Here is a 24,458-nt window from a genome sequence, read left to right as displayed (position 1 = left end):
GTGGTGTTTTTAAATAAATTTACATGGTTTGTCTTAAAGCACAAGTCGACAGCATTGCGGGGTATTTTCTCTTTAAAACTGCAGTGAACCAAAGACAGTCTCAAAAACACGGTTTGAAATCGCTGGTGTTTCTGATGTCACAAACTACCTTGTAACCAATCAGATCAACGTGTGATCGTCAACGAGTGGATCTCTGAGTGAGTGAGTGGAGGCGGGGCTCATTTGCATAGTCAGAACCATGTATACTAAATGAGGCGAGGGTGTCGAGTTACATTCAAGATTTTTTAAGGCATTTAAGGAAAAAACATTTGTATGTCATTTTGGTGATCAAAGATGAGTTAAGGATAAAATTGACTACGGGGGACATTAAATATCAAAGATATCCCAATCTTAGAGCGTGATCTAATCTGATTTCAGAATCCTTGTTTTTGAAGCCATTTTTATGTGATCTGATGTCACTTTGGAACATTTGACCAAAGCCATTACCACAGAGCCAATCTCAATTACAGAATCACTAACAATTTGGAAAAAGTCAGATTTGGAAAAAAAGTGGAAAGATTTTAAAAAACTTTTATTACACAAATAAAAACCTCAATAGAGACGTTGAACAAACACACAGTCCTCGAGTTCATGATCAGCTGGGCTTCTTCCTCAGAGTCGTGGCTCTCACAGATTTTCTGATGGTGCGGCAGAGACTCCCAGTAGACGGAGGAGTCATTGACTCTTTAATGTTGAGGAGAAGACCACACCGCGGACGAGACCCGACACACACACTCGCCCGAGACGGCCCAACACACACGCACGCACGCTTCACCTCCTCACGCAGACGCCCGATCTCCTGCTCTCGAGCGCTGGCATCACTCTCCAAAGACGCCACTTTCTGCTCCTGTCGACACACACACAGCTCTCAGAAACCAACGCTGACGTGCCTTTAACTGCAGTTCCTCCACTGGCCACTAGAGACAGGCTCCAGAAAAGACTCAATCCCATAGACTCGCATGTTAAAATGCCCAACTTTACAGCAGAAAAAAAACATGTTTACAGCCTGGTACAAAAAGTGGTTTTGGTCTATATAGCGAATTGTACAATAGGCTGCAGAAAAGACTCAATCCCATAGAAGACTTATTGAAGAAAAAAAACAAAAACAGATAATGGAAACGCAGTCATTTTTTTATCTACATTGAGAAAATAACAGTTTTGCGTAAATCTGTAATGGAAACACAGATATAGTTTGTCATTGTGGCTGGAACAAGAACAAATGCCACGGGAATAGAAACTGTTTCTATGGGCACCTTTACACGACAATGTACTAAAAACATTGTGAAATGATCCCAGTTCACACAGATCCACAGAAACGGCTAAAAACGCTGTGTTCTACTGCCAGGCCAGTAGGTGGCGATGTCACTTTGTAAAGAAACACTATGTGCATATATACACACACAACAGTAATAAGTAATACACATGACGTCACCGTTTCCACTAATTTGCATTTTGTAGTTCACACAGACATGGTTTTAAAAAGTTCGTGTTTTTAGGCCCCCAAAGTCCCATTTTCGTGTAAATTAATTGGCCAAAAGCCCATAAAAAGTTCTGTTTTTAGCAAGCCTTCCAGTCCCTCTCTTGAATCCATCACTAAGGTGCCTTAAACTGCAGTTCATCGACTGGCCACTAGAGACCGGCTGCAGAAGAGACTCAATCCCATAGACACCAATGTTAAAATGGCCAACTTTACAGCAGAAAAAGAAAGTGGTTTTGGTCTATATAGCCAATTTTGCCCTTCATGGCGACTGAGGGGATGAATATTTTTATAACTCATCCTTTTAAATTATATTATGCCTTAAAGTTCTGCATAATTAAGGGCGTTGCCACTTGAGTGACAGGTGGTTTGCCGCTGATGTCACTACTAGCCGTTTGTCTGCAGTCTGTTAGCGTCAGGTCACCTCAGCTAATCCGTCTCGCTGCCCGTTTTAGTTTATCCGGGAGCAACGCACGGCCAATATGGCTCCGCCCACTTTGGGCTTCAAAAATGCTCTTCAGAAACACTATGGGTGACGCCACGCACACTACAAACATTTTTTTACAGTCTATGCTCAGCACATAGGTTTCATCCAAGTGTCCTAACCTGATTCGAGAGTCTGTTTTGTAGAGTTTGGACTTCTGCAAGTTTCTCCATATAGCTCTCGCCGGCTTCCTGAAGAGTCTCGTTCAGCTCGCTGATGCGCCGCTCGAGAGACACGATCAGCTAAAACACAAGCAGGAACTCAGAGGTTTCGGCAGCAGTTACATGATGTCTTCATCTGTTATGCGTTTACCTCTTGCTTCTCAACACACAGATTCTCCACCGCACACTTTTCCTTGTACAGCATCTTATACCTTTCTGCATCTGCACATTCATTGATTGAATTATTTTTATGCTGTACAAGCTGTATATTAGATCTTTACCCCTAAACACAACAGTCACAGAACTTTCTGCAGTTTTACATTTTTAAAAAACATTTAGTATGATTTATTCAGGGCCAAAAAAGTCAGGATTACACACACGATACCTGTGTCTATGGACGGCAGTGGGCTTGTCTGCATAGAGTTGTCCTGTTTGAGGGCTTGAGGACCAGAACACTGGCATCTCTGTTCCAACTCAAATACAAGTTTCTCTAGTGCCTATAAACCAAATAAATGATTAAATCGCTACATTAAGAGGCTAAGCTCAAGGAACGAGAAGTGGCTGGAACATCAGAACAACTGCAAAAATGAGCAATTAAAGACATTAAGATGATTTTAGGCTAAATTCCTGAAATTATAAATGGTCATTAGTAATGATTTAATGGTTTATCACTTTTGACCAATAAGTGGCGCTGTGACCAAACTGATGTGGTGTGATCAGAGTGAAGTGACGATAGCATATTGACACCAAACTCTGCATTAGCATTGCATAAGAGAAAGCCTCAGTCGTTTTGGCATCATGCCTAAATTTGATGCAGTGTACAAAAACGCTTTAGTCTATCAACACGAAATCCATAACTTTGTGCCGGCATGGTCTGGAGATGATACAATTAAATGTTTGTGAAAATTGGATAAACTGTCTAAGAGTTTTGAAAAAGTAGGTTTTTAAAGAAAATCAAAATGGTGGAAAGTTTGGCATACTACGGCAAAACTGGTATATGTTCTCGGCACGACTCAAGAAAAGTATTAAGACCAGTTTCTTTACAATAGGCAAAAATCAAATTCCATTAGCATATTTAAAATTTCATTATAACATTTGACAAGGTAGCACTGCCCCAAAACGTTTTGATTAGCTACAGGAAATGGTGACGAACGCAGTTGCATAACGATATGGTAATGAGTTATAAAAGATTACCTTTTTGAATTTTCTCTTAAAAGCAGATACCCAAAATGGCCAATATGTTCGACTCGACATGCTGCACCGAATCTAAAGAGACCAGTTTTGTGATTTTTGGCTGAAGAGTTAAAAAGAGCATATCTCCTGACCACTAGTTGGCACTGTGCCAAAACTGTGCAAGTAAACTCATGTCATGGTTTTCATAACACACACCAAGTTTGGTCAGAATACGCTAAACGTTGCAGAAATCTCACGGCCATTTTGGCATGCTCTATTTCTAATTTGTTTGCGCATCATTCGAAAACAGTTTGACAAATCAACTTTAATTCCATAACTTTGTTGGCATGATCTGGCTCAATTTGTGAGAAAATCAGAGCAACTGTCTAGGAGAGAAGTACTGTTTTTGGAAAATTCAAGTGGCGAAAACTGACGTCAGTGCGCAATCGTATCATCTTGAAGAAATCAGAAGATTGTTTCTAGGCCTTACATTTCAAAAGTTAACAAACATTAGTGACAATTTGTACAGCTGGTGGCGCTAGAGGGATTAAGTTAGAGACTCCAAAATCGCTGTGGTTAAAGTTCAGACGGTCCTCTATCAGTGTGCCAAATTTCATAATTTTCCATCAAGCCTTTCTATGGGCTGCCATAGACTTCCAGAGCGGAGGAATAAGAACACTAACGATTACAATAAGTGTCTACTTGTCTTTGGTGCTTGACCCCTAATAATAATAAAATGTTAAATTTTAATAAATGCAACTAGATTGTTACACTGTTGGAAGCGCACAAGCATTTAATAGAAACCCCTCCTTCAATGCGAATCCGTGTAATTGACCTGACAAACAAAAGCATAGATGTAAAGGTGTGCGTGTATGGATGTAAAGGTGTGCGTGTATGGATGTAAAGGTGTGCGTGTATGGATGTAAAGGTGTGCGTGTATGGATGTAAAGGTGTGCGTGTATGGATGTAAAGGTGTGCGTGTATGGATGTAAAGGTGTGCGTGTATGGATGTAAAGGTGTGCGTGTATGGATGTAAAGGTGTGCGTGTATGGATGTAAAGGTGTGCGTGTATGGATGTAAAGGTGTGCGTGTATGGATGTAAAGGTGTGCGTGTATGGATGTAAAGGTGTGCGTGTATGGATGTAAAGGTGTGCGTGTATGGATGTAAAGGTGTGCGTGTATGGATGTAAAGGTGTGCGTGTATGGATGTAAAGGTGTGCGTGTATGGATGTAAAGGTGTGCGTGTATGGATGTAAAGGTGTGCGTGTATGGATGTAAAGGTGTGCGTGTATGGATGTAAAGGTGTGCGTGTATGGATGTAAAGGTGTGCGTGTATGGATGTAAAGGTGTGCGTGTATGGATGTAAAGGTGTGCGTGTATGGATGTAAAGGTGTGCGTGTATGGATGTAAAGGTGTGCGTGTATGGATGTAAAGGTGTGCGTGTATGGATGTAAAGGTGTGCATAGATGTAAAGGTGCGCATAGATGTAAAGGTGCGCATAGATGTAAAGGTGCGCATAGATGTAAAGGTGCGCATAGATGTAAAGGTGCGCATAGATGTAAAGGTGTGTGTGTGTGCCTTGGCTCGCTCCTGCTCTTCGCTGTATTCCTCTATAGGGATGTAATCCTCCTCCAATCTCTCGAGAGCGCACTGGTACGCGTGCTCTTTCAACGCCTCTTTATACATCTCGAACGTGCTGTCCATCTTCTCCTCATAGCTCTCCTTCAGGTCCATCAGCTGACGACTAAAACACACCGTTAAAGCAAAGTCACCATTTATACAGCACGTTTATAAATGTATAGACCGTTTCAAAGCAGCTTTACAGTGATAATAGAAATTACAGTAACAGATTGTTTAGGCTTTACAGCGGCTCTAGAATAAAGTTATTGTCAGATAAAGTTAGTTGATTGATTCACTTCAATACTTATTTACTTAGGAGCCGCTAACACGACACCGTTCTAACAAAACGCTTTAATGTGTTCCGGCCGCTCATCCGCACAACAGTGTTTGGAGTTTGGTTGCGGCGACTAGCTTCGGACGGCCCGGGTGGGTTGCGGCGACTAGCTTCGGCCGGCCCGGGTGGGTTGCGGCGACTAGCTTCGGAACGGCCCGGGTGGGTTGCGGCGACTAGCTTCGGAACGGCCCGGGTGGGTTGCGGCGACTAGCTTCGGAACGGCCCGGGTGGGTTGCGGCGACTAGCTTCGGACGGCCCGGGTGGGTTGCGGCGACTAGCTTCGGGACGGCCCGGGTGGGTTGCGGCGACTAGCTTCGGGACGGCCCGGGTGGGTTGCGGCGACTAGCTTCGGAACGGCCCGGGTGGGTTGCGGCGACTAGCTTCGGAACGGCCCGGGTGGGTTGCGGCGACTAGCTTCGGAACGGCCCGGGTGGGTTGCGGCGACTAGCTTCGGAACGGCCCGGGTGGGTTGCGGCGACTAGCTTCGGAACGGCCCGGGTGGGTTGCGGCGACTAGCTTCGGAACGGCCCGGGTGGGTTGCGGCGACTAGCTTCGGAACGGCCCGGGTGGGTTGCGGCGACTAGCTTCGGACGGCCCGGGTGGGTTGCGGCGACTAGCTTCGGAACGGCCCGGGTGGGTTGCGGCGACTAGCTTCGGACGGCCCGGGTGGGTTGCGGCGACTAGCTTCGGACGGCCCGGGTGGGTTGCGGCGACTAGCTTCGGACGGCCCGGGTGGGTTGCGGCGACTAGCTTCAGTCATCACCTGTGAAGCTCCTCTGTCTCCATGATCTGCTGCAGCATCGCGTCTCCCATCTCCTTTCGGATCTGAATCTCCTGGAGAAGATTCTTCCTGCGCTCCGCCATCAGCTTTGAGCGCAAGCTCTCTACCAAGTTCAACAAATCCTGCAAGAGAAGACAGAAACATGTGGCAAACTGCAAAAAATGCTTTTCTTAGTATTTTTGTCTTGTTTCCAGTCCAAAAATCTAAGTTCTTGAAAAGATCTTCACTTAATTTTGATATACCCAGAAAACAAGACATTTTACTGCTTAAAACAAGCAACATAAAGATAATTTTAAATAAATTAACAAGTTTCTTACCCAATTGGCAGATAATGTTGCTTTTTTATAGCGGTTAATTTTGACAAACAGGACGTAACGCATGGCACCTCTTGATTTAAGAATATTTCAATATTTGGACTGGAACCAAGACAAAAACCCTAAGTAAGAAGTGTGTTTGCAGTGTGAGCATTGCGCATCATGTGTAAGCAGAGCTCAAGCACCTCTTGGGGTAATATTGACACATCGGCCTCATCTCCGTCCAGCAACTCTTCCTCGGACAGATACTCGTCCACGGCTTGGTCATCAATCACTCCATTCCTCAGCAATGGCTTCCCATCCAGACCAACCAGACGTGGAGCCAGAGACTCGATCGATCTCTGAGGCATGACCTGTAACACCTGACATACACAGACCACAGATGACACGGGCAATGGGAGAAATGAGGCTTTGAATCAATTGAATTGCTTTGGCAAAATGATTCACTGATGGAAGCTCCGCTCGCTGGCGACCCCTGCTGGGCAGGACAGTGTAAATGCAGCGAAAACAGCTTTTACAAACCAGCAATGTTTCATTAAAGCTTACATCTGTTAAATGCAATTAACAAATCATCTTATACCACTAAATATGATGTGCCTCTATAATACCTGTTATTTTATTAAATTGTAGAGCTTGTATTGTTCATGAAGAGCTTGGCTAATAAGACTAGTTAGAGACTCAACTTCAACTCTTACGCCATTAAATGTCTACAAATGTATAAAACTGATCTGAGATCAGGTGAAAGTCATATAGACACTGGTTCATGGGTCCACACAGAGATCAGCGCCCTCTAGCAGTGAATCAGACATTTGGAAACAATGTTAAGTAGCTAAAGCTTGCTCAAAAAGCCGCTAAATGTTGCTAGATGGCGTAATGCGCTAACTGTCGACAGTTTACATCCGGTTTATCTCCTAGTCCATGCTCACACGCTGAAAATGTTAATATATCATAAAGCCAAATGTCCAATAAAGCGGTTTTGAATCAGTGACTGACTGCGTTAACCAGCAATCCAAAACGTTGCTAGTCGCTTTTTTTAAAGACGTAAAATGGGTCTGAGAAGTCGATAATCTAGGTGACAAAAGTCTGTAAATTGGCAACACTGGTTATGACGTAACAAAGCATCGTTTACTGAAATCACATGACTAGTTTGATACACACTGAATCACTGGTTCCAAATGAATGATTCGAAAAGGTTCAGAAGCTTCGAAATCGACCGTCACTAGTTGACGTGGTCAATGGCTTTGTGAATCATAAGGTTACAGATGCTCATAATCAGTCATGCCACCTGACATTATAAGCCAGCCGTACAACAACCTCGAGTTCCCATAATGGTAAAAACATTGTGGCGTTTTGGCGTGTGTTAACTTGTGTTGAAGATGAGATGCTGGTGACGGGATTTTGTTTGATTATATATATATATGCTCCGTCTGTGACATAGCTAATCTGGTTTCTTTCTTTCTTAGTTTTGGCTTGTAGAAGTTCTGAATGGCCGAACTGATTACTAGCATCATAACCAGGGTTTGATATTAACTTTCACTCCCAAACCTGCTTGGCGACGGCAGAGAACTTCATCACATGGAGGGTTTCGTCGTAAGTGGAGGCGCACTGGTTGATGTTGACGATCATGCACGCCCGTCCTCGACCGCAGAACATGCCCTGGAAGAGCCGGGTCAGCTTGCTCTCGCGGAACGGCACGTAACTCTTCACCCTTCGAGGAGCAGACACACATGAACACACGCCCGTACACCCGCGGCTCAGGGGCGTTAGCGGTCGCTAGTACCTGTGACTCTGGCTGTTCCTCAGCGCCGCGATACACTTGCCCAGAATCAGCAAGGAATTATTGATGTTTCCAGCTTCCTTCAGACGCTCCCCAAACGTTTTGGTTTTGTTGCATCTTTCAGAGCCGGCCAAGTCGCAAAGTGAAAGACTTTATGCCAGAAAAGAAATTAAACATTCAAAACAGATTTGCTTCACTGAATTTTTTTAAGTACAATAAACTTGGATTTTGTTATTTTGACTTAAATTACATTGATTAATTACTTTAAACGAATTTTGTATAACATAAATGATGAAAATTGCTTCAAGTCCCCCTGTGGTGAAAATCCGGCTTTTAAATGTTGTTTATATGTCTATGTGGTGTTTTTAATACGCTTTAAGACAAAGCATGTGTAAATTCATAAGTCGACAGCATTGCTGAGTATTTTCTCCTTAAAACTGCAGTGAACCAAAGACAGTCTCAAAAACACGCTTTGAAATCTCTGGTGTTTCTGACGTCACAAACTACCTTGTAACCAATCAGATCAACGTGTGATCGACAACGAGTGGATCTGAGTGAGTGAGTGGAGGCGGGGCTCAATTTCATATTCATAGAACTGCAAATACTAAATAGGGCAAGGGTGTCGAGTTACATTCAAGATATTAAGGCATGAAGAAATAAAGGAAAAATTTGTAAATGTCATTTTGGTGATTTAAGAGTTAAGGGATAAATTAATCTTAAGTAGAATACACTTGGATGTTTAAGTTATTTCAACCTTAATTACATTAAACTGACTTTGTATAACTTATCAAAATAAGTTATGCGTTTTACAGTTCACTTACTCTGACAGTCCCTGAACATCTTCTCCGTCGAGGCGTATCAGTTTGATGGTGAAGATACTGTGACTGTAAAACAGAACAAAGGTTTTGCTTTTGCATGGAAATATATATTCTGCACAAATCAGACTCATAATATCAGACTCATAATGACCTTCTGCTGGACGACTGGTTCATCTTGGTTGCGGCTGCGCTTCGGTTCTTATTGCCCACGCGCAGCACTTTACTGGCCTCCTCTGCGCTCTGCACATTAACCCATCGCAAATCTACAACGACACTTAAAATTAAAGGACTCTGCAGTATGTAATTAATTACAATATTATTTTTCTGTTATCTCTGTAAAGCTGCTTTGAAACAATCTATTGTAAAAAGCACTATATAAATAAAGGTGACTTGACTTTTAACCCTGTGATGCTCTGCGGTCATTTTCGACTGAAATTTGAAAAAAATTCGTATTTTCTTCTTCATCAGAAAGGTACGAAACTTGAAGGTTTTGGCACTTCCTTTGTGAACAAAACCACCATGGACATGATTCGAACAGGTTAAATGTTCTGTAAACAATAGTCACACAAACAATAATGCTCCTCGCGCACTGGAAATTAATGAGCTGAATTTCCTCTAGTGGAAGCGTTCGGTACTGCAGACAAACAAAACATCTCACTGAACGCTCATTTAGGACATCACCGTCAAATTTTGTTTAGAAACTGGTTTAGATGTATGGCTTTGATTCGCGCAGTTTTAGAGTAAAACATGTTTTTGAAAATATATATTTCAAATAGTGCATTTTTTGCACATTTTTCATAATAAATGTAAAAAAAAATTCACTTTAAAACTTCTCCAAGTGTCGCGTTTGAAAAGAGATCAAACTTCAGTCTGTGTTTTAAAGCATTCTAGATTTACCAGAGTTTAAGCTGGAAATTAAGTTTTCAGGTCTATGCTCAAAGTGAATAAATGGATTACAAATACAGTGAAAATATTTAATACCATAAAATTCCCTAAAAATACTACAAAAAAAAAAAAAAACTAAAATAGTACATTCCTAATAGAGCTCGGGATCGTTTCGTCATGCCGCGATGCATTGTGGGAATCACGGTACGGAAGTAGATGTACTATATAGTAGGCAGTGCGCAATTACGTTGGTCATTAGATAATATTAGGTTTAATTTAGGGTTATTTTTAGGAAAATGGTTCAGTATTGCTGTATTGTGAACTGCTGTAATCGGTCTCACGTTCGACAGGGCAAACGCCTCGAATCATATAAGTGGTGGTCTTTTTGCTTTGCTTTGTAGTCAACTCCGTTAGCGCTAATGGCTAACTGATATTTTTATCACATGGTCAATAGATTTTCAGCTGCCAGAGTTAACTAGCTAGCTACATTTATATTGAATGTATTCATTTAGCAGTTAACTAAAGTTCTGCTGTTCAGATTAACGATAAAGCAGTAAGTACGCTGCTGTGTTTTGGGAGCAAACTGTTATACTGATGTAGCTGCTGTTAGCCAAATCAGCATATCAATTCTCGATTAGCAAAGTCACCAGGGTGGCCATTTCCATAACACCAAAAAGGAGGACACAGATATCCCAACCTGCAAGAAGTCATTTCCCGGCTATATATTTTGTTGATTGGTTTTGTTGACGCGGTGTAACATGCGCTTTGTTGACGCGGTGTAACATGCGCTTTGTGAGGCACACACGCACATTTGCACACACACGCAAGGTCTCTCGCTCTCTCCCTCTCTGCCGTGCGCGTTACACGGTTTGGAGCTTGCAAGCTCTAGACTATGGGAGATTTTAACTAATTTACGGGCATCAAGGAGCCACTATCAATATGTGGGATTTTTATAGGTTAATTTTTTTAAACAATTCAGCGCAACTGCAAAAAGGAGGAATAATGAGTGTCCGGCTTGAGGCTGCGCCGGACAGGTATGGCTGGCCACCCTAAATGTCACCTCGTTTATTCATCTAGATTTTGGTGGATAGACTAGGTTAGTATAATACTGACATGCTATGGCATAATTTGTACCTTACACTTCTAGAAAGCATCAGCCAATAGACACACAAATGCAGTGGTAATTTCTAGCTATAGTCTCCTCTGTACTGAACCTTAAATGGTATTCTGTTGCTGAAGCTTAAATGTTAAAATGCTTTATTACTAATAGCTTACATATTATTCTATTGCTGGAGCTCTGTAGTTTAATTGTTATTATTACATGGCTTGGTTGAATACTAATATTGAATGTGGTCTGTTATTTCTTGACCACTGCTCAGTATAACACACCGTTGCCATGAAAAACAGAGCGTTGCCATGGACAGTTCTGTTCATTCTGGAGCAATACAACCGTTTTTAAAATAAACTCCTTTATCCGGAGATCGGCCGGTTACGCTATTACCTTATACCAAACCGGCCTTTGCGTTACCTCTAAAAAGGCCGCCGTTACCCACAATGCACCGTTCCATGACGTCTACGCCCGTGCTCCATTTAAAAAAAAATTTTTTGTTTTACTTTTATTTCAATTAAACTAATGTGACGACGCAAAGAGCAGCAGAGGGTTAAAGGCACACACACACTCCTCCCGTGAGGACCGTACCCCTGATGTAGGAGCTGCCGGTGCCGTCCTCACACACTCGCAGCGCCGCGCGTCTCCTGGTTCTGCCGACGGGGCCCGACTGGAGCAGGTCGTACACGTGTTCGTTGTAGATCTCGTAGAACGCCACCCAGACGCAGTACCGGCAGTGTCCGTCATCGGCCGTGACATCAGCACTGTCCACTGGAAGACACGCGAGAGCTTAAACACACACACACACAGCCATCGTAACCGCGTATACCTGTATGGTCATACGAGACACTGGAAAACGACAAACTGTTGACGGAGGAGGTGGAGCTTCGGCTGGATCTTGAGGGTTCAGGATCCTGAGACGAGAGAAACGTGATCAAGCTCGTGATCGAGTCTCAGAACCAGTTCATCAGCAGTGATGGAGAAACATTAACAGCATCACAACCCTTATAAAAATTAAACCTGGCCAGTGTCTTCTAGTTAGCCAAGCATTAAAGCGCCATCTAAAGAGGTTCAAATAGTATTGAGACCAATGTACTGATGTAGAAATGTTCCCTCATGGTTAAAATTAAATCATAAATATAAGCGCGTTTGTAACTTCACGGCCCTGATCCGCATCGCTTCAGTCTTACACAGAAAGTGCACTCGCTTAACTTAATGTTTTGCTGACTATATTGAATTAAATATATGAACAAATGTTAAAGGTTGATAAGCTAGAGTAAATAGTGTGATTTCAGAGATCGGAAACATCTAATTGAAGAGAACATTAAGTTTTTCGGGCCAAAATAAAGCAGTCCCGATAATTTTGCGGTATGAAAACTACGTAATAATCCTATAGTCACTCACATAATTGTTATTCCTTTTTTAATGCATTGAAGTCAGTTATAAAATCTGTTACTGTGGTACAGGGATAAAAGTTACAAAATCAATCTTATATAATCCTCCATATGATGGTTTGTGCTCAGATTATTTATATTGATTAAAAACAATGGTTCAAAACAAGACCTGGTTTGTTCTGATTATTCATCCGTCTTCCAGGCCGCTTACACTCAGAGAAAAGGTACAAACGCTGTCACTAGGGGATTACCTTTTCAAAAGGTACACTTGTGTTCCTTTTAGGTGCTAATATGTTCATTTTAGGTGCCAATATGTACCATTAGGTACCAACATGCACCCTTTAGGTATAAAAGTGTACGTTTTAGCGGTATCACCCCAGTCACAGCTTTTGTACCTTTTTTTCTGAGAGTGATGCGGGAGAATGTCAAATAAATATGCAAAGGTTAATAAGAAGTCAGGAAAAAGTTACGTTCTGCAATAAAAAATAAATTAAAAAAAAGTTCAAAAGTAATGAAAAACGTTCCTGGCTAACTACAAACAAACGTTACATACACATTATCTGGGAAGGTTCTGTGAGCCTAAAGGCCTCATGCTTCTGCGTCAACTCCACGGCGTAGCTACGCAGTCACTCCTACGGCGTCGTGGCCGTTTTATGGTTCTGCGTCAGGTTGCGTTGCATCGCGGTGCATCTGACCAATCACAGCCCTTGCGGTTTGCGTCGCCTCGACGCGGTTACAATTTTTTTGGAGGTGCACGTCGAGCTACGGCGGAGGGGTCGGAGAGGGGTTCGCGGCGACGCAGAGGGCTCTGCGGGGGTACGCCGTCGATTTGACGCAGAAGCATAAAACAGGCTAAACCCGCCGGTTCTGAAGCGCGCACCTCTTTGAGTGAGCTGAAAAGCGCCGCCTTGGCGTTCTTCTCCACTTTGACTTGTTCCGAGTCCAGTTTCTGCACATCAGCGCTCAGGAACGGCTTCAGGTCCGCGTGCTCGTACTGGCGGCCCGCCACGTGCCGGAACACCACGTCCAGCGCGCGCGGCAGAATCCCCGGATCCTGCGGGGAACCTGGAACGGGCCGTCCACATGTGATGACGTCAGAGGACATGCGTCAAACAGTGCGCTCAAGTCACGTCGTAAAGATCGTATTTACGAGTGTAACGCACATGAACACCATTTCGTAAAGTCGATTGTCTTTAAGATCTTTACGTGTCAGTAGGCACATTTCCATTACAGAATTTGCGCAAAACTTGTGATTTTTTTCTAAATGTCGACAAAATACTATTGCGAAATGTCTAAAATGTAATTTTTACCTCACGATAAGTCATGGCGACGGACGTTGGTGGGTTTACGTATATCCAGAGCCCGTCTACGGAAAGCCTGTTCACACCCTATAAAGTCCTATTGTACCGTATTTTGGTTGTAGTTCCACCAGAACTCCACTGGGGGGCGATCGCCCTGAGTGCAAAATAAATGGGAGTCTATGGAGCTAGACGGCTAAATTTGTCTTTCTCCCGATTGCCGTTGAGAAATCTCAGATTTGATTGTAGGTTTTGCAAGTTCAACATGGGTTATAGGTCGAAAGTTGAATGAACGAGTACGCATGTCTTTTCGATTTCTTACAGGTTGAGTAGTTGCCCATTACACGCTAGCATTCTGCTAATGAACGCTGATTGGTCAGTGAAGGACTGATTACGACCAAAGATACCGCTTGATGGCATCGTGGCATCTGAAGCGGAACCAGAATGTGTGTGTGTATTTTCGGCGTGGTCTTTTAAAACAACAAAACCTCTTCTAGCGCGTGTATTGACCTGTGTCAGTGGTGGATTTAGCTCCATAGACCTCCATTCATTCTGCACTCGTCCTGTGAGCGCCCTCATATGGAGCCAGAGTGGAACTGCAACCAGTTCAGAAGCCGGAAGTTTACTGAGAGTGACACTTCTCCCCTTACTACACACTCTCTGACATATCTCAGCCGCTGAACTGGCCATTATTAATAAAAGGAGACGCACATGTGTGTGTTATCCAGCATTAATGACAAGGAAAGACTCTTATACTGTGAGCGGCTCATATGAGGAGTTTCTGGGTGTTTCTCCCTCATTTCTGCTTCGAGGTCTTGATTTCGACATTTCTTTGAGGTTTAGAATCCAGTATTCCTGTAATTCTTTTGTCTTTAAACGCGCGTCTTCTACGTCAAGTGACTGTAAAACCTGTTTCCATTGCAGTTGTGCAAAATATTTATTTTTCGAACTGCCTGAAAAACCGCGTCACCAGAGCATAAAAACTTTTTTGAGATAAACGGGAGTTTTTGCGAAATTGACGCTTTTCAATTAGGCGTATATTCAATTCGCAATTTGCGCAATTTGAAGGGTGATGGAAACGCAGCAAGAGAAACATGTGGAAAACCACAAAACTTGAAGGCATTTAGCCGTGATATTACTAGAATTTACAACGAAGTAAGTGCATTGCCCACACAGGACATGATAGCATTAATATAATATGTAGCAATAAAGTTTACGGTGTCTTCATAAATTATTGTTTTATGTTTAATTTAAGACACTGTAAACTTTGCATCAGGTGTCTGTTTTTAATTTTAAAATGTAACACATTACTGTGTTTCTGGAAGTAGATTAAGAACCTTACTGTATTTTAGTGTAATTAAGAGAAGGCACTCTTACACACACGACCTCATGAACACGGTTTCAGGAGTCTCCGGAGGACTGGAGCGCATCAGAAGAGTGTGTGTCGGTTCACCTTGTATGGTGTGCGTTTTCCCAGCGTTGGTGACTCCGTAGCAGAACACCAGTGCGTTTGTGCCGTGCAGAAACTGGAGCAGCGGCGAGCGGACGGTGCCGGTGAAGAGCTCGGTCTGGGAGCAGTCCGGCCCGAAGATCTGCAGTCGGGACACACACACACACCTTTACACACGCAGCCTTCCCCCACGGTACACACACACACCTTTACACACGCAGCCTTCCCCCGCGGTACACACACACACACCTTTACACACTCAGCCTTCCCTCCCGGGACACACGGACACAAAGCACAGAACCTTTTTTCAGAAAGCTTATTTTATTTTGGTAAAATTTTGTCTTTTTTAAATGCAATTTTTTGGGAGATTATTATTTTCTTATTTTATTTACCTTTAAACTACTGGATTTATTCAATAAATATTCATTTAAAAACATTACTTTTTCAACGTAAATTCAAAATAACTCGATTTCATGCATAAACCTTTTAATTCAGCTCTAAATATCCTACATTGGGCGTCTTTAACGTCTTGTAGAAAATAATAGATCCTGATCTTTCATGACTCTAGATGGGTTATATCTCTATGGAGTAAACGAGCTGTTCCGCTGGGTCCTAAAGCCAGTTCACTTCAGTGTGCATTCAGACACACAAGTAGACATTATACAACTTCACCTTGTTTGCGATTGAACGGAAGTCAAGTTGGTTTCCCCTCTAGTGTGGAAGTTTTGGGCCGGAGTGAACCGCGATCGCACTCGTGCGGCCCGAACACTCCCGCACCGAGACCCAGCAGAAGAGCCGCTCTCGGCCCGTACAAACCAACTCTGGTGCGGTTCTTTAAGGAGTGAACACGAACCGACCCAAATGCAGAAACCACTGCGCCTTTTTTGGGAACTGGTCACCTCTGTGTGTGTGTACTGGTCACCTGTGAGAAGCGGAACTTGTAGAAGTGTGTGTGGTCACCTGTTCGGAGCGGAACGTGTGTGTGTGTGTGTGTATATAGTCACCTGTGTGAAGCGGAACTTGTACACCTGTGTGTGTGTGTGGTCACCTGTGAGAAGCGGAACGTGTGTGTGCGTGTGTATAGTCACCTGTGTGAAGCGGAACTTGTAGAACTGTGTGTGTGTGGTCACCTGTGAGAAGCGGAACGTGTGTGTGTGTGTGTGTGTATAGTCACCTGTGTGAAGCGGAACTTGTACACCTGTGTGTGTGTAGTCACCTGTGTGAAGCGGAACTTGTAGACCTGTGTGTGTGTGGTCACCTGTGAGAAGCGGAACGTGTGTGTGCGTGTGTATAGTCACCTGTGTGAAGCGGAACTTGTAGAACTGTGTGTGTGTGTGTTTGTGTATCGTCACCTGTGTGAAGCGGAACTTGTAGAACTGTGTGTGTGTGGTCACCTGTGAGAAGCGGAACGTGTGTGTGTGTGTTTGTGTATAGTCACCTGTGTGAAGCGGAACTTGTACACCTGTGTGTGTGTGTGGTCACCTGTGAGAAGCGGAACTTGTACACCTGTGTGTGTGTGTGTGTGTGTGTGGTCACCTGTGAGAAGCGGAACTTGTAGACCTGTGTGTGTGTGTGTGTGGTCACCTGTGAGAAGCGGAACTTGTAGACCTGTGTGTGTGTGTGTGTGTGTGGTCACCTGTGAGAAGCGGAACTTGTAGACCTGTGTGTGTGTGTGTGTGGTCACCTGTGAGAAGCGGAACTTGTAGACCTGTGTGTGTGTGTGTGTGTGTGGTCACCTGTGAGAAGCGGAACTTGTACACCTGTTGCCCGATTCCCTTCTCGCTGCTCTTCATGCTGGCGGATCCTCTCGGAGCGTGAAGAGAGACGTTCTCCGAATCCTCCAACACAACACACCCCTGAGAGGACAGATCAAGGGGATTTTATGATTACACTTTTCTAACTTTAGTCAGTGTGTGCAGATGTGGTTAATGCTCAAACAGCAACAAAGCGATATCTGTAAAATAAAATATATCCTTTAAACGACTACAACAAACGGCTGGTAGGAACTACAATGAGCTTCTTCACGGTTAGTGACATCACAAACCCTAAAATTTACATAAACTCCGCCCCCGGAAACACGATTTATAGATCATCATACATAATATTTGGTAACACTTTAGATTCGAGCCACGCCTGCAATTTCGCAACTGTCGCATCTCTCTGCCGCTCTGGAAAGGCGGGGCAGTGTGTGTGAGCGGGGGGCACTCACGTCACTTTTTAAATCCCCTACAGCGCGAAACATGAGTCCCGCAAACGCGGCGCCGAGGAGCTTGTATGTAATCGGAGGACAAATGGCTCCTTAGTTTCGAAATGGTTTGGGTACAAGGTGATCGCGTTGAAAAAGGCGTTAGTCTAGCGTTAGAAGCTCATTTGAAACATTGCAGCGTCTCATTTAAGAAAATGACAGCTCCGAAGAGACTCTGCTTTAGTTTGAGGTAACGTTAGTGCTAACAATAATAAAGATGATCATCATCACCGTATCTGTTACCACTGAAATGTAGATGTAATGTATTTCCAAATCCCTAATGCGGGTGTCGCGTTTTCAGGTGTTAAATCATAGATGTGCTACTACTGTATTTAAGCAATGTATCACACAAGTTGCAACCTACATCAGTGTCATTCTTTTTGGTGAAATGGTCCCACACACTACTTTTGTTTGCACGCTTCATCCTGTCGTCTGCCCTGGCTCTGACCTCGAGTGTTTTAGCCTGTAGCCCGTTTACTTTTCGCAAACCTTGTGAGCGCCGGACCCAAACGCTGTGACCTCGCGCCACATGTTTTTAATGGTTTATTAAGTACAAACAGGCGAGTTATGAAAAATTTAGTGTGAGGGATTTGTTCACTTCACACAAAAATATCTTGGAATGAGATGGCTATCTGCAGTAGCGTTTAGTCCACTGTCTATAATAGCCTAATTTAGAGATCACTTTTTTTTTTAACCGACAACTTTGATCGGTTAACGTTGATACGGTCAACCATCGGTCAAACGGTCATCGGTTAACATCCCTAATTAATACATGAACACTTCAGCCACTACTATTAAAGGGATAGTTCACCCAAAAATGTAAATTCTGTCAGTAATTAAGTTGTTCAACCCCGTAAGACCTTCGTTCAATTTCGGAACACGAATTAAGATATTTGATTAAATCTGAGAGCTGGATCACTCCTCCATAGGCTTCTTCAGGGATTTAACTTGCAGGCCCCAAAAAGTTATTAAAGACATCGTTAAAATAGTCCAAGTGACTACAGTGGCTTAATCTTAAGTTTATCAAGCGACGAGAATATTTTTGTGCGAAAAAAAACAAAAAAACACGACTTTATTTCCTTCTCTGTGGGCGTCGAGTGAGTTCACTAGTGTAACAGCGCAGCGCTTCTGTGTTGTACGTCACACGCATCACATGACCAGCGTCGGCCAATAGTGAGATTCAGATTCAGATTATTTTATTTAATGCAATGTCAGCATTCAAAGCTATTTTCATGGTAAAATTCAATTACAAAAATACAAATATCATATAAATACAAAAAACAAAACAAATATAAACAAGTCATATTATACAATATCTTTTTTTAAATTAACATATGATAAAAAAATCAAAACCTTTTCAGGCATAATTTCAGGCAAAACTTCAGAAAAGAGCATTCTGCTTGTTTTAAGTCCAGGACCATCTAATAAAATATGTTTGACAGATAAGGGAATTTTACAAAACATACATAAAGTTGGGTCTTCACCTTTAAGCAAAAAAGCATGGGTCAAACGTGTGTGACCCATACGGCATCTGGTGTAGACCACTTGATCAAGACTAGTTTGTTATTTCCGGATGAGTTTCATACAACTTATTATTCTTGCACATATCCCACTCTTCTTGCCACTTATTTAAAATATATCGGTTAATAATCGGTCTGATATCTGAGGGAGGAATTTGACATTCATTAACTTCCTGATTAAGAGAGCTTCCTTAGCGGCTGCATCAGCTCGTTCATTCCCTGTCAATCCGACATGTCCTGGAACCCAGCTAAAGCTAATACTGAAGAACTGATTTAGTAGATAATCCACTTCGGTTAAAATGCAGTTCACTAAAGGATGATCAATTTTTAAAGTGTCCATTGCTTGAAAAAAAAATTATAAAAATTATATATATTTTTTGTGGTGTATTTTCAATATGCTCCAAAGCTAAAAGTAAAGCACGTGCTTCAGCAGAGAAAATCGAGCACTGTTTTGGGATACGGATTCCATAGCGTTGATGTCCAGTCACCATTGCTGCCGTTACACTATTTTCCACCTTCGAACCATCTGTGAATAGAGGTACATGAAAAGGGAATTTGTTTCTTATGTCCAAATATTGCGGTCTATATACATTTGGATGAGTCACGCCTTTCCTATGATGAGCCAAATCCAAATTGATATTAGGCTTCTTTAATTTCCAAGGAGATATAGCATGGAATTGTATTTGATTTAAAATGTCCAAATTTATATTTAAGTTCTCCAAATGTGATTTAATACGAATGCCAAAGGATCTGATGCTTTTAGGTTTGTTCTCATTCAAAGGAGTAAATTGTAGAGGCCCACCGAGAAGGAAATGAATAGTAAACAGAAGCTTTTGTTTACGAGCCACAACCAGTAAGTTTGATTTATTTTTCGTCGATGTGTTTTCCTGTAATAGTTCGTATAGTTAATTGTATGTTGCAGCAAGGAAGTAAACAATGACAACGCTGTTTGGCTCTGCTGGTTTGTTAAATGCTCATTCATACTTAACGTTATCCGACAAACACCTAACCTTACAAACTTTTTTTTTAATCTCAACAGCGAACTAGGAATTAGTGTAAATTAATCTTTGATTAGAGCTTTTATGTTTATCTACATGCTTGTTTATCTACAGGCATGCTAAACATGGTTCTGTGTTTGATTTGGCAGCCGATGTTTAGTGTTCGTTTTAGGTTAATAGTTCTGGCGACAGATATTTGTCTACAATTGATCTAAAAATACAAGAGTAACTGTGCCATACAGTCAGAAACGGTCAATATAGATCCGCAGTCTTTACTCAAACAAACCCCTTGGAGGACTGTAGAATAATTTGTTAGAACGATATGAAATTCTTGTTTATAAAGCTTATTTTTTGTAATTCTATAATAATTAGTACAATAACAGCGCATCTAAAAAGCAATGAGAGAACCAAAAAAACAAACCTTACCGAAACGTCGTTTAACAGCCGTTCTTGAACAGGTTCTGCTCGATCGTCTTCACTAACGTTTCCCCGGGTACGATTGGTTTTATCGACGCCATTGTTTATAATACACCGAAGCACAAACTACCGGTAAAGGTAGAGGTGGACTGTCAGGGCCATCAGGGCCTTCTCTGCTGGCCCTGTCAGAATCTAAAATATATATTTTACATATTATATATTATATAATATTTTTCATTTTTACGATTATATTTGCATAAAGAATATGGTTATTTTTTGTGAGGCTGAGCTGGATTTTCCATATGGTCATCTAAACGCATCACAGCTCCGCGGACCAGCACTAGAAGTATAGCTACCCTTCCGTTGAAGCTGCCATTTCCCATTTGATCATAACTTTGACTGACGTGTATCATTAGCCAATCAAATTTCGATGCGCAGTGACAGAACGCCCTCAGGGGCCCAGTGATGTGTCGGCGCTAGCCCCGGCTGATGTCATCAACCGTTTGAAATGTTGGCGGGTTGTGAGCAATGTCAGTGAACTGAGCTATGGCCGCTGCCTTCACACCTCTTACCGGTCCAGTTGACGATCTCCTTCGTGTGCCTTTTTCAAGGCGTATGTTTTGGAGAGAAGAAAGAGATCATTTAAAAAGGAAGATCTACACCTAAGATGGATGGGCTGACCAAGGGTTACCCTTCACTGAGGGTAACTATGACCGCTATGACTGGCTAACAGCTAGCACTGAGCGGAACAGGTTATTTATCATTCACACAGGAAGTGCAGCGAGGAACATTCATGGTTGTGCGTTTCATATTATTTTTAAATCCATGTTATATACACTTTTAAACTATAAGTCCTTAGCTAAACTATGAGTTTAATGTAATTGGTGGCTCACAGCCATTTGTTAAACAGAGAAGACTTATTATAAATACAAGCTGTATACAATAATATTAGGCACAGTAGCTTCTTTTCTTTTCTACCAAGAACCTTATTGAACAATGTGAAAAACCATAAATGGCCCGGTACAAAATAGGGATGTCACGATATTGGATCAGTTAGCAGACGCATAAAGCTTGCCACAAAGAACCGGCAAATGTAGCCTAATCATTATAAATGTGTCAAATATAACAAGGAGACATTTTAATTGTTTCTTAATAAATAGTGTTTTCTGTGACGATGCTGACTCGCAGTATTGTGAAGGTGCATACAGAGAGAAATGCACACTTCATACAGATTATAAGAGTTGTCTCTTTTCATTTTGAATTGTTTTGTTTAAAAGTAGACATTTCAAGCTTAGATATATTTCTGAGTTTCTGTTCATTTATGAGACGAGCTCCAGTTCACGTGCGATGCAAGTTATATCGCGTCTTATATCGCGTCGGCGCCTCCATGTCCTGATTATAGGCTATTGTCTGCTATATTTGCTACTTATTTATTAAATCCAGGAAAATGTTTGATGAAACATTGATTAAAATTAAGATACAATTTATACAAAACGAAATTCACTTTAAAGAAGGGCTTTATACAAAACTTAATAAAGCGGTCAAAATGATGTCTCTCGATATTACGCATCTTATGATTAGGCTACTCATACTGGCTGATAGGCTGATCACTTTTCATATAATCAACATAGATGAAATGGAAAAAATACCATATTATTTAAACAAATATGAAACTAACTTTACTTTAATGGCTACAACACGTAGTGTGCGTTACTGAAGGCCCTGACTGAAACCCCACGGTACGCTACGTAAAGGTAAGGGGCGTCACGTTTCCGGAAAATGTGCACTACACGGTTAGCGAATCACAACACACTGGGCCAGCTAACCAATCTGAGCCCATTGTAGTTTTGAGGGGCTTCATAGAACCCGGAAACCATCAGACCGTTTTTACAAGGAGGGACAGAGCAGTGTAGAATAAAGGTAAAATATATGAAAAATAATGCATTTTTTTAAAAACAAAGCATGAACACGTTACAGTGCAGCCCACAAACACAACCAAGCCTTCGAAAAAATGCGTTTTACCGCCCCTTTAAACTTGTTGCTATATTAGTTAGTAGTAGCTGAAGTGTTAATGTAGAACTACTCATTACTTACTGAAAAGTTACTTATTAAAGGACCGTTATTCAGAAGTGTTACCGAATATGCTAACCAATGACTAGAATATTGTTAACTTCACATCAGCTACATAAGTTCATCAACTAACCATTCAGAAATGTCCTGTTGCTTCAACATGTTCACTTCTCCAGTCTCTGCATCATTGTCCGACGTTTATACTAACAAAGGCTAAGAGTTTTATGTTCAGTGTGTGTGTGGTAATCGGAGCTGCAAAAAGGCAAGCGCACACGCTCGTGAAGCTCCGCCCTCTGTCCCGGGAGCAGCAGCTCATTTGCATTTAAAGGGACACACACGAAAACTTTAAGTGATTTTAACAGGCTATAAAAACATATCTGTGGGGTGTATTTTGAGCTAAAACTTCACATACACACTCTGGGGACATCAGAGACTATATTCTTGTGAAAAGTGCATATAAAACCCCCTTTAAAGTCCCATGTTCCCAAAGGCAAACGTCATCATTGGATTGAGCTTAACCGCACCTGTTCTTCATTGCTTCTCAGCTCTTCTTCACTGAAAGGCCGAACTTTTAAGTAAACTCGAAGCTGCTGTTGCTCAGAGATCTCAGCACTCTCGCTCTGCACACAAACACCATACAGCATTATATATAAACAAAGATGGACATTTATGTGTTATAAATTGATTTGCAATCTTATAACCTGTGATGTTATGGAGGAAACTCCAGAAAATTCTGGAAGAGCCGCATGATGAGGTTCACAAGCCGTCGACTCCATCGCCAGCACTGTGTCTTCATCCATATCCATAACCGTCGCCATGATTATACTGTTATATAACAGTTATGTTCTGACAGCAAGATCAGTTTAACAAACTTGTGACTTGAAACTTGTGTCAGTGGTTTAGAGAAGAATAAACGTTTGAAACCATTTCAAACATGAGAACGAGCTTTAATAGCACATGTGAGATGTTACCCAGCATGCACTAGCCACACCTGCTCATCAATCAGCTCTTAAAGACATGCAGCACACCTGTAAGTTCATTAGGGTGTAGATCACGTCAAATCAAGGGTGCATTCTGGGCTTTCCTGACTAAAAGTTGTAAATATATTTAGCTTTAAATGTGTATGATGTATAAATAAGATGGTAGAGTTCCCTGAACCTAAAATATTGGCAACTTTACAATAAGGTTCATCGATTAATGCATTACCTAATATGACCTAACCATGAGCAATACTTTTGTTACAGTATTTCTCAGTTAATAAAAATAGAGCTGTTCATTGTTTGTTCACAGCGCATTAACTAATGTTAACAAGTACAACCTTTGCTTTTATTGACGTTTTAGTAAATGTTGAAATTAATATTAACTAAGATTAGTAAATGCTGTAGAAGTATTGTTCTTTCTTAGTTCATGTCAACTAAAGTAGTTAACTAATGAACCTTATTGTAAAGTGTTACAGAAATATTTATATTCGTAAAAATTCACATTTCAGGGTTTATGAGTGCTGGACATTTAATTTTTCATATTAAACATTATGTCTTTAAAGTATGATGGTATTAATTCATAATACATTTAACATTATTGCATTAACAAAAAGTGATTTAATTTTACAGCACTAATCTTTAAAACTTTCATATTTAGTAAACCGTGTAAACTTGCTTCTGATCATCAATGTATTAAATATCACATTAACCAAGTTCAATAAGTGATGTAAAAGTATTGCTTATTGTTAGTTCACGTTAATATCGAGGTTAACTAATAATTTGACAGACTGTATATATAATTTCACTGGGGAAAGACATTTAGCTTCAGTTACAGTGTTTGAAAGGTATTTTAACTCTTTCAGTTTATGCTTTTGGGTAGTTTAACCTCTTATTTGGGTTTCTAAAAATTAAATCCTTGCCCATCTCACACAAACACTGATTTCTCAGATCATGAGTTTCATTGAATCGCAGGTTTGAAACTCACTTCAGCAGAACTGGGTGAGAATGAGGACTGGAACACAACTACTTTAAGTTTGTTTGAAAGAGCAATAATCTTTTAGTTAGGGTGCTTGAAAAGCTCTTCCACACAAGTATCTTTGCTTTTTGTCACTGTT

At 41.6% G+C, this 24,458-nt stretch overlaps 1 protein-coding gene across 1 annotated transcript; it reads right to left on the bottom strand.

Moving 5' to 3' along the window:
- Positions 1 to 601: 601 nt before the first annotated feature.
- On the bottom strand, positions 602 to 23,304 carry LOC143710608 (kinesin-like protein KIF20A). The gene is made up of 18 exons (XM_077201586.1): positions 23,065 to 23,304; positions 22,888 to 22,983; positions 16,850 to 16,969; positions 15,117 to 15,255; positions 13,246 to 13,430; positions 11,801 to 11,885; positions 11,563 to 11,742; positions 9,130 to 9,241; positions 8,982 to 9,044; positions 8,164 to 8,310; positions 7,929 to 8,091; positions 6,569 to 6,745; positions 6,052 to 6,191; positions 4,913 to 5,078; positions 2,547 to 2,658; positions 2,313 to 2,383; positions 2,123 to 2,242; positions 602 to 886 (listed from the first exon to the last, which is right to left on the bottom strand). Exons 1-18 carry the CDS (start codon positions 23,179 to 23,181, stop codon positions 635 to 637), a joined length of 2,445 nt encoding a protein of 814 aa, XP_077057701.1. The 5' UTR covers positions 23,182 to 23,304; the 3' UTR covers positions 602 to 634.
- Positions 23,305 to 24,458: the final 1,154 nt, after the last annotated feature.

This window comes from Siphateles boraxobius, unplaced genomic scaffold (genome assembly GCF_051911475.1).
Source record: "Siphateles boraxobius isolate OS27281-9 unplaced genomic scaffold, OSU_SipBor_1 48, whole genome shotgun sequence".
In the NCBI taxonomy this organism is placed as follows: Eukaryota; Metazoa; Chordata; class Actinopteri; order Cypriniformes; family Leuciscidae; genus Siphateles; species Siphateles boraxobius.
The sequence above is the reverse complement of the archived record's forward strand: the minus strand, read 5'-3'. Positions and strand labels throughout refer to the sequence as shown.

What these genes read in the sequence shown, in the direction of transcription:
- LOC143710608 (XM_077201586.1), bottom strand. Translation starts at nt 23,181, where the DNA reads ATGGCGACGGTTATGGATATGGATGAAGACACAGTGCTGGCGATGGAG. An exon ending in GAAAACGCACACCATACAAG is followed by an intron (nt 13,431 to 15,116) that starts GTGAACCGACAC and finishes GGCCCGTTCCAG; the next exon opens with GTTCCCCGCAGGATCCGGGG. An exon ending in TGTCTCGTATGACCATACAG is followed by an intron (nt 11,743 to 11,800) that starts GTATACGCGGTT and finishes CGTGTCTTCCAG; the next exon opens with TGGACAGTGCTGATGTCACG.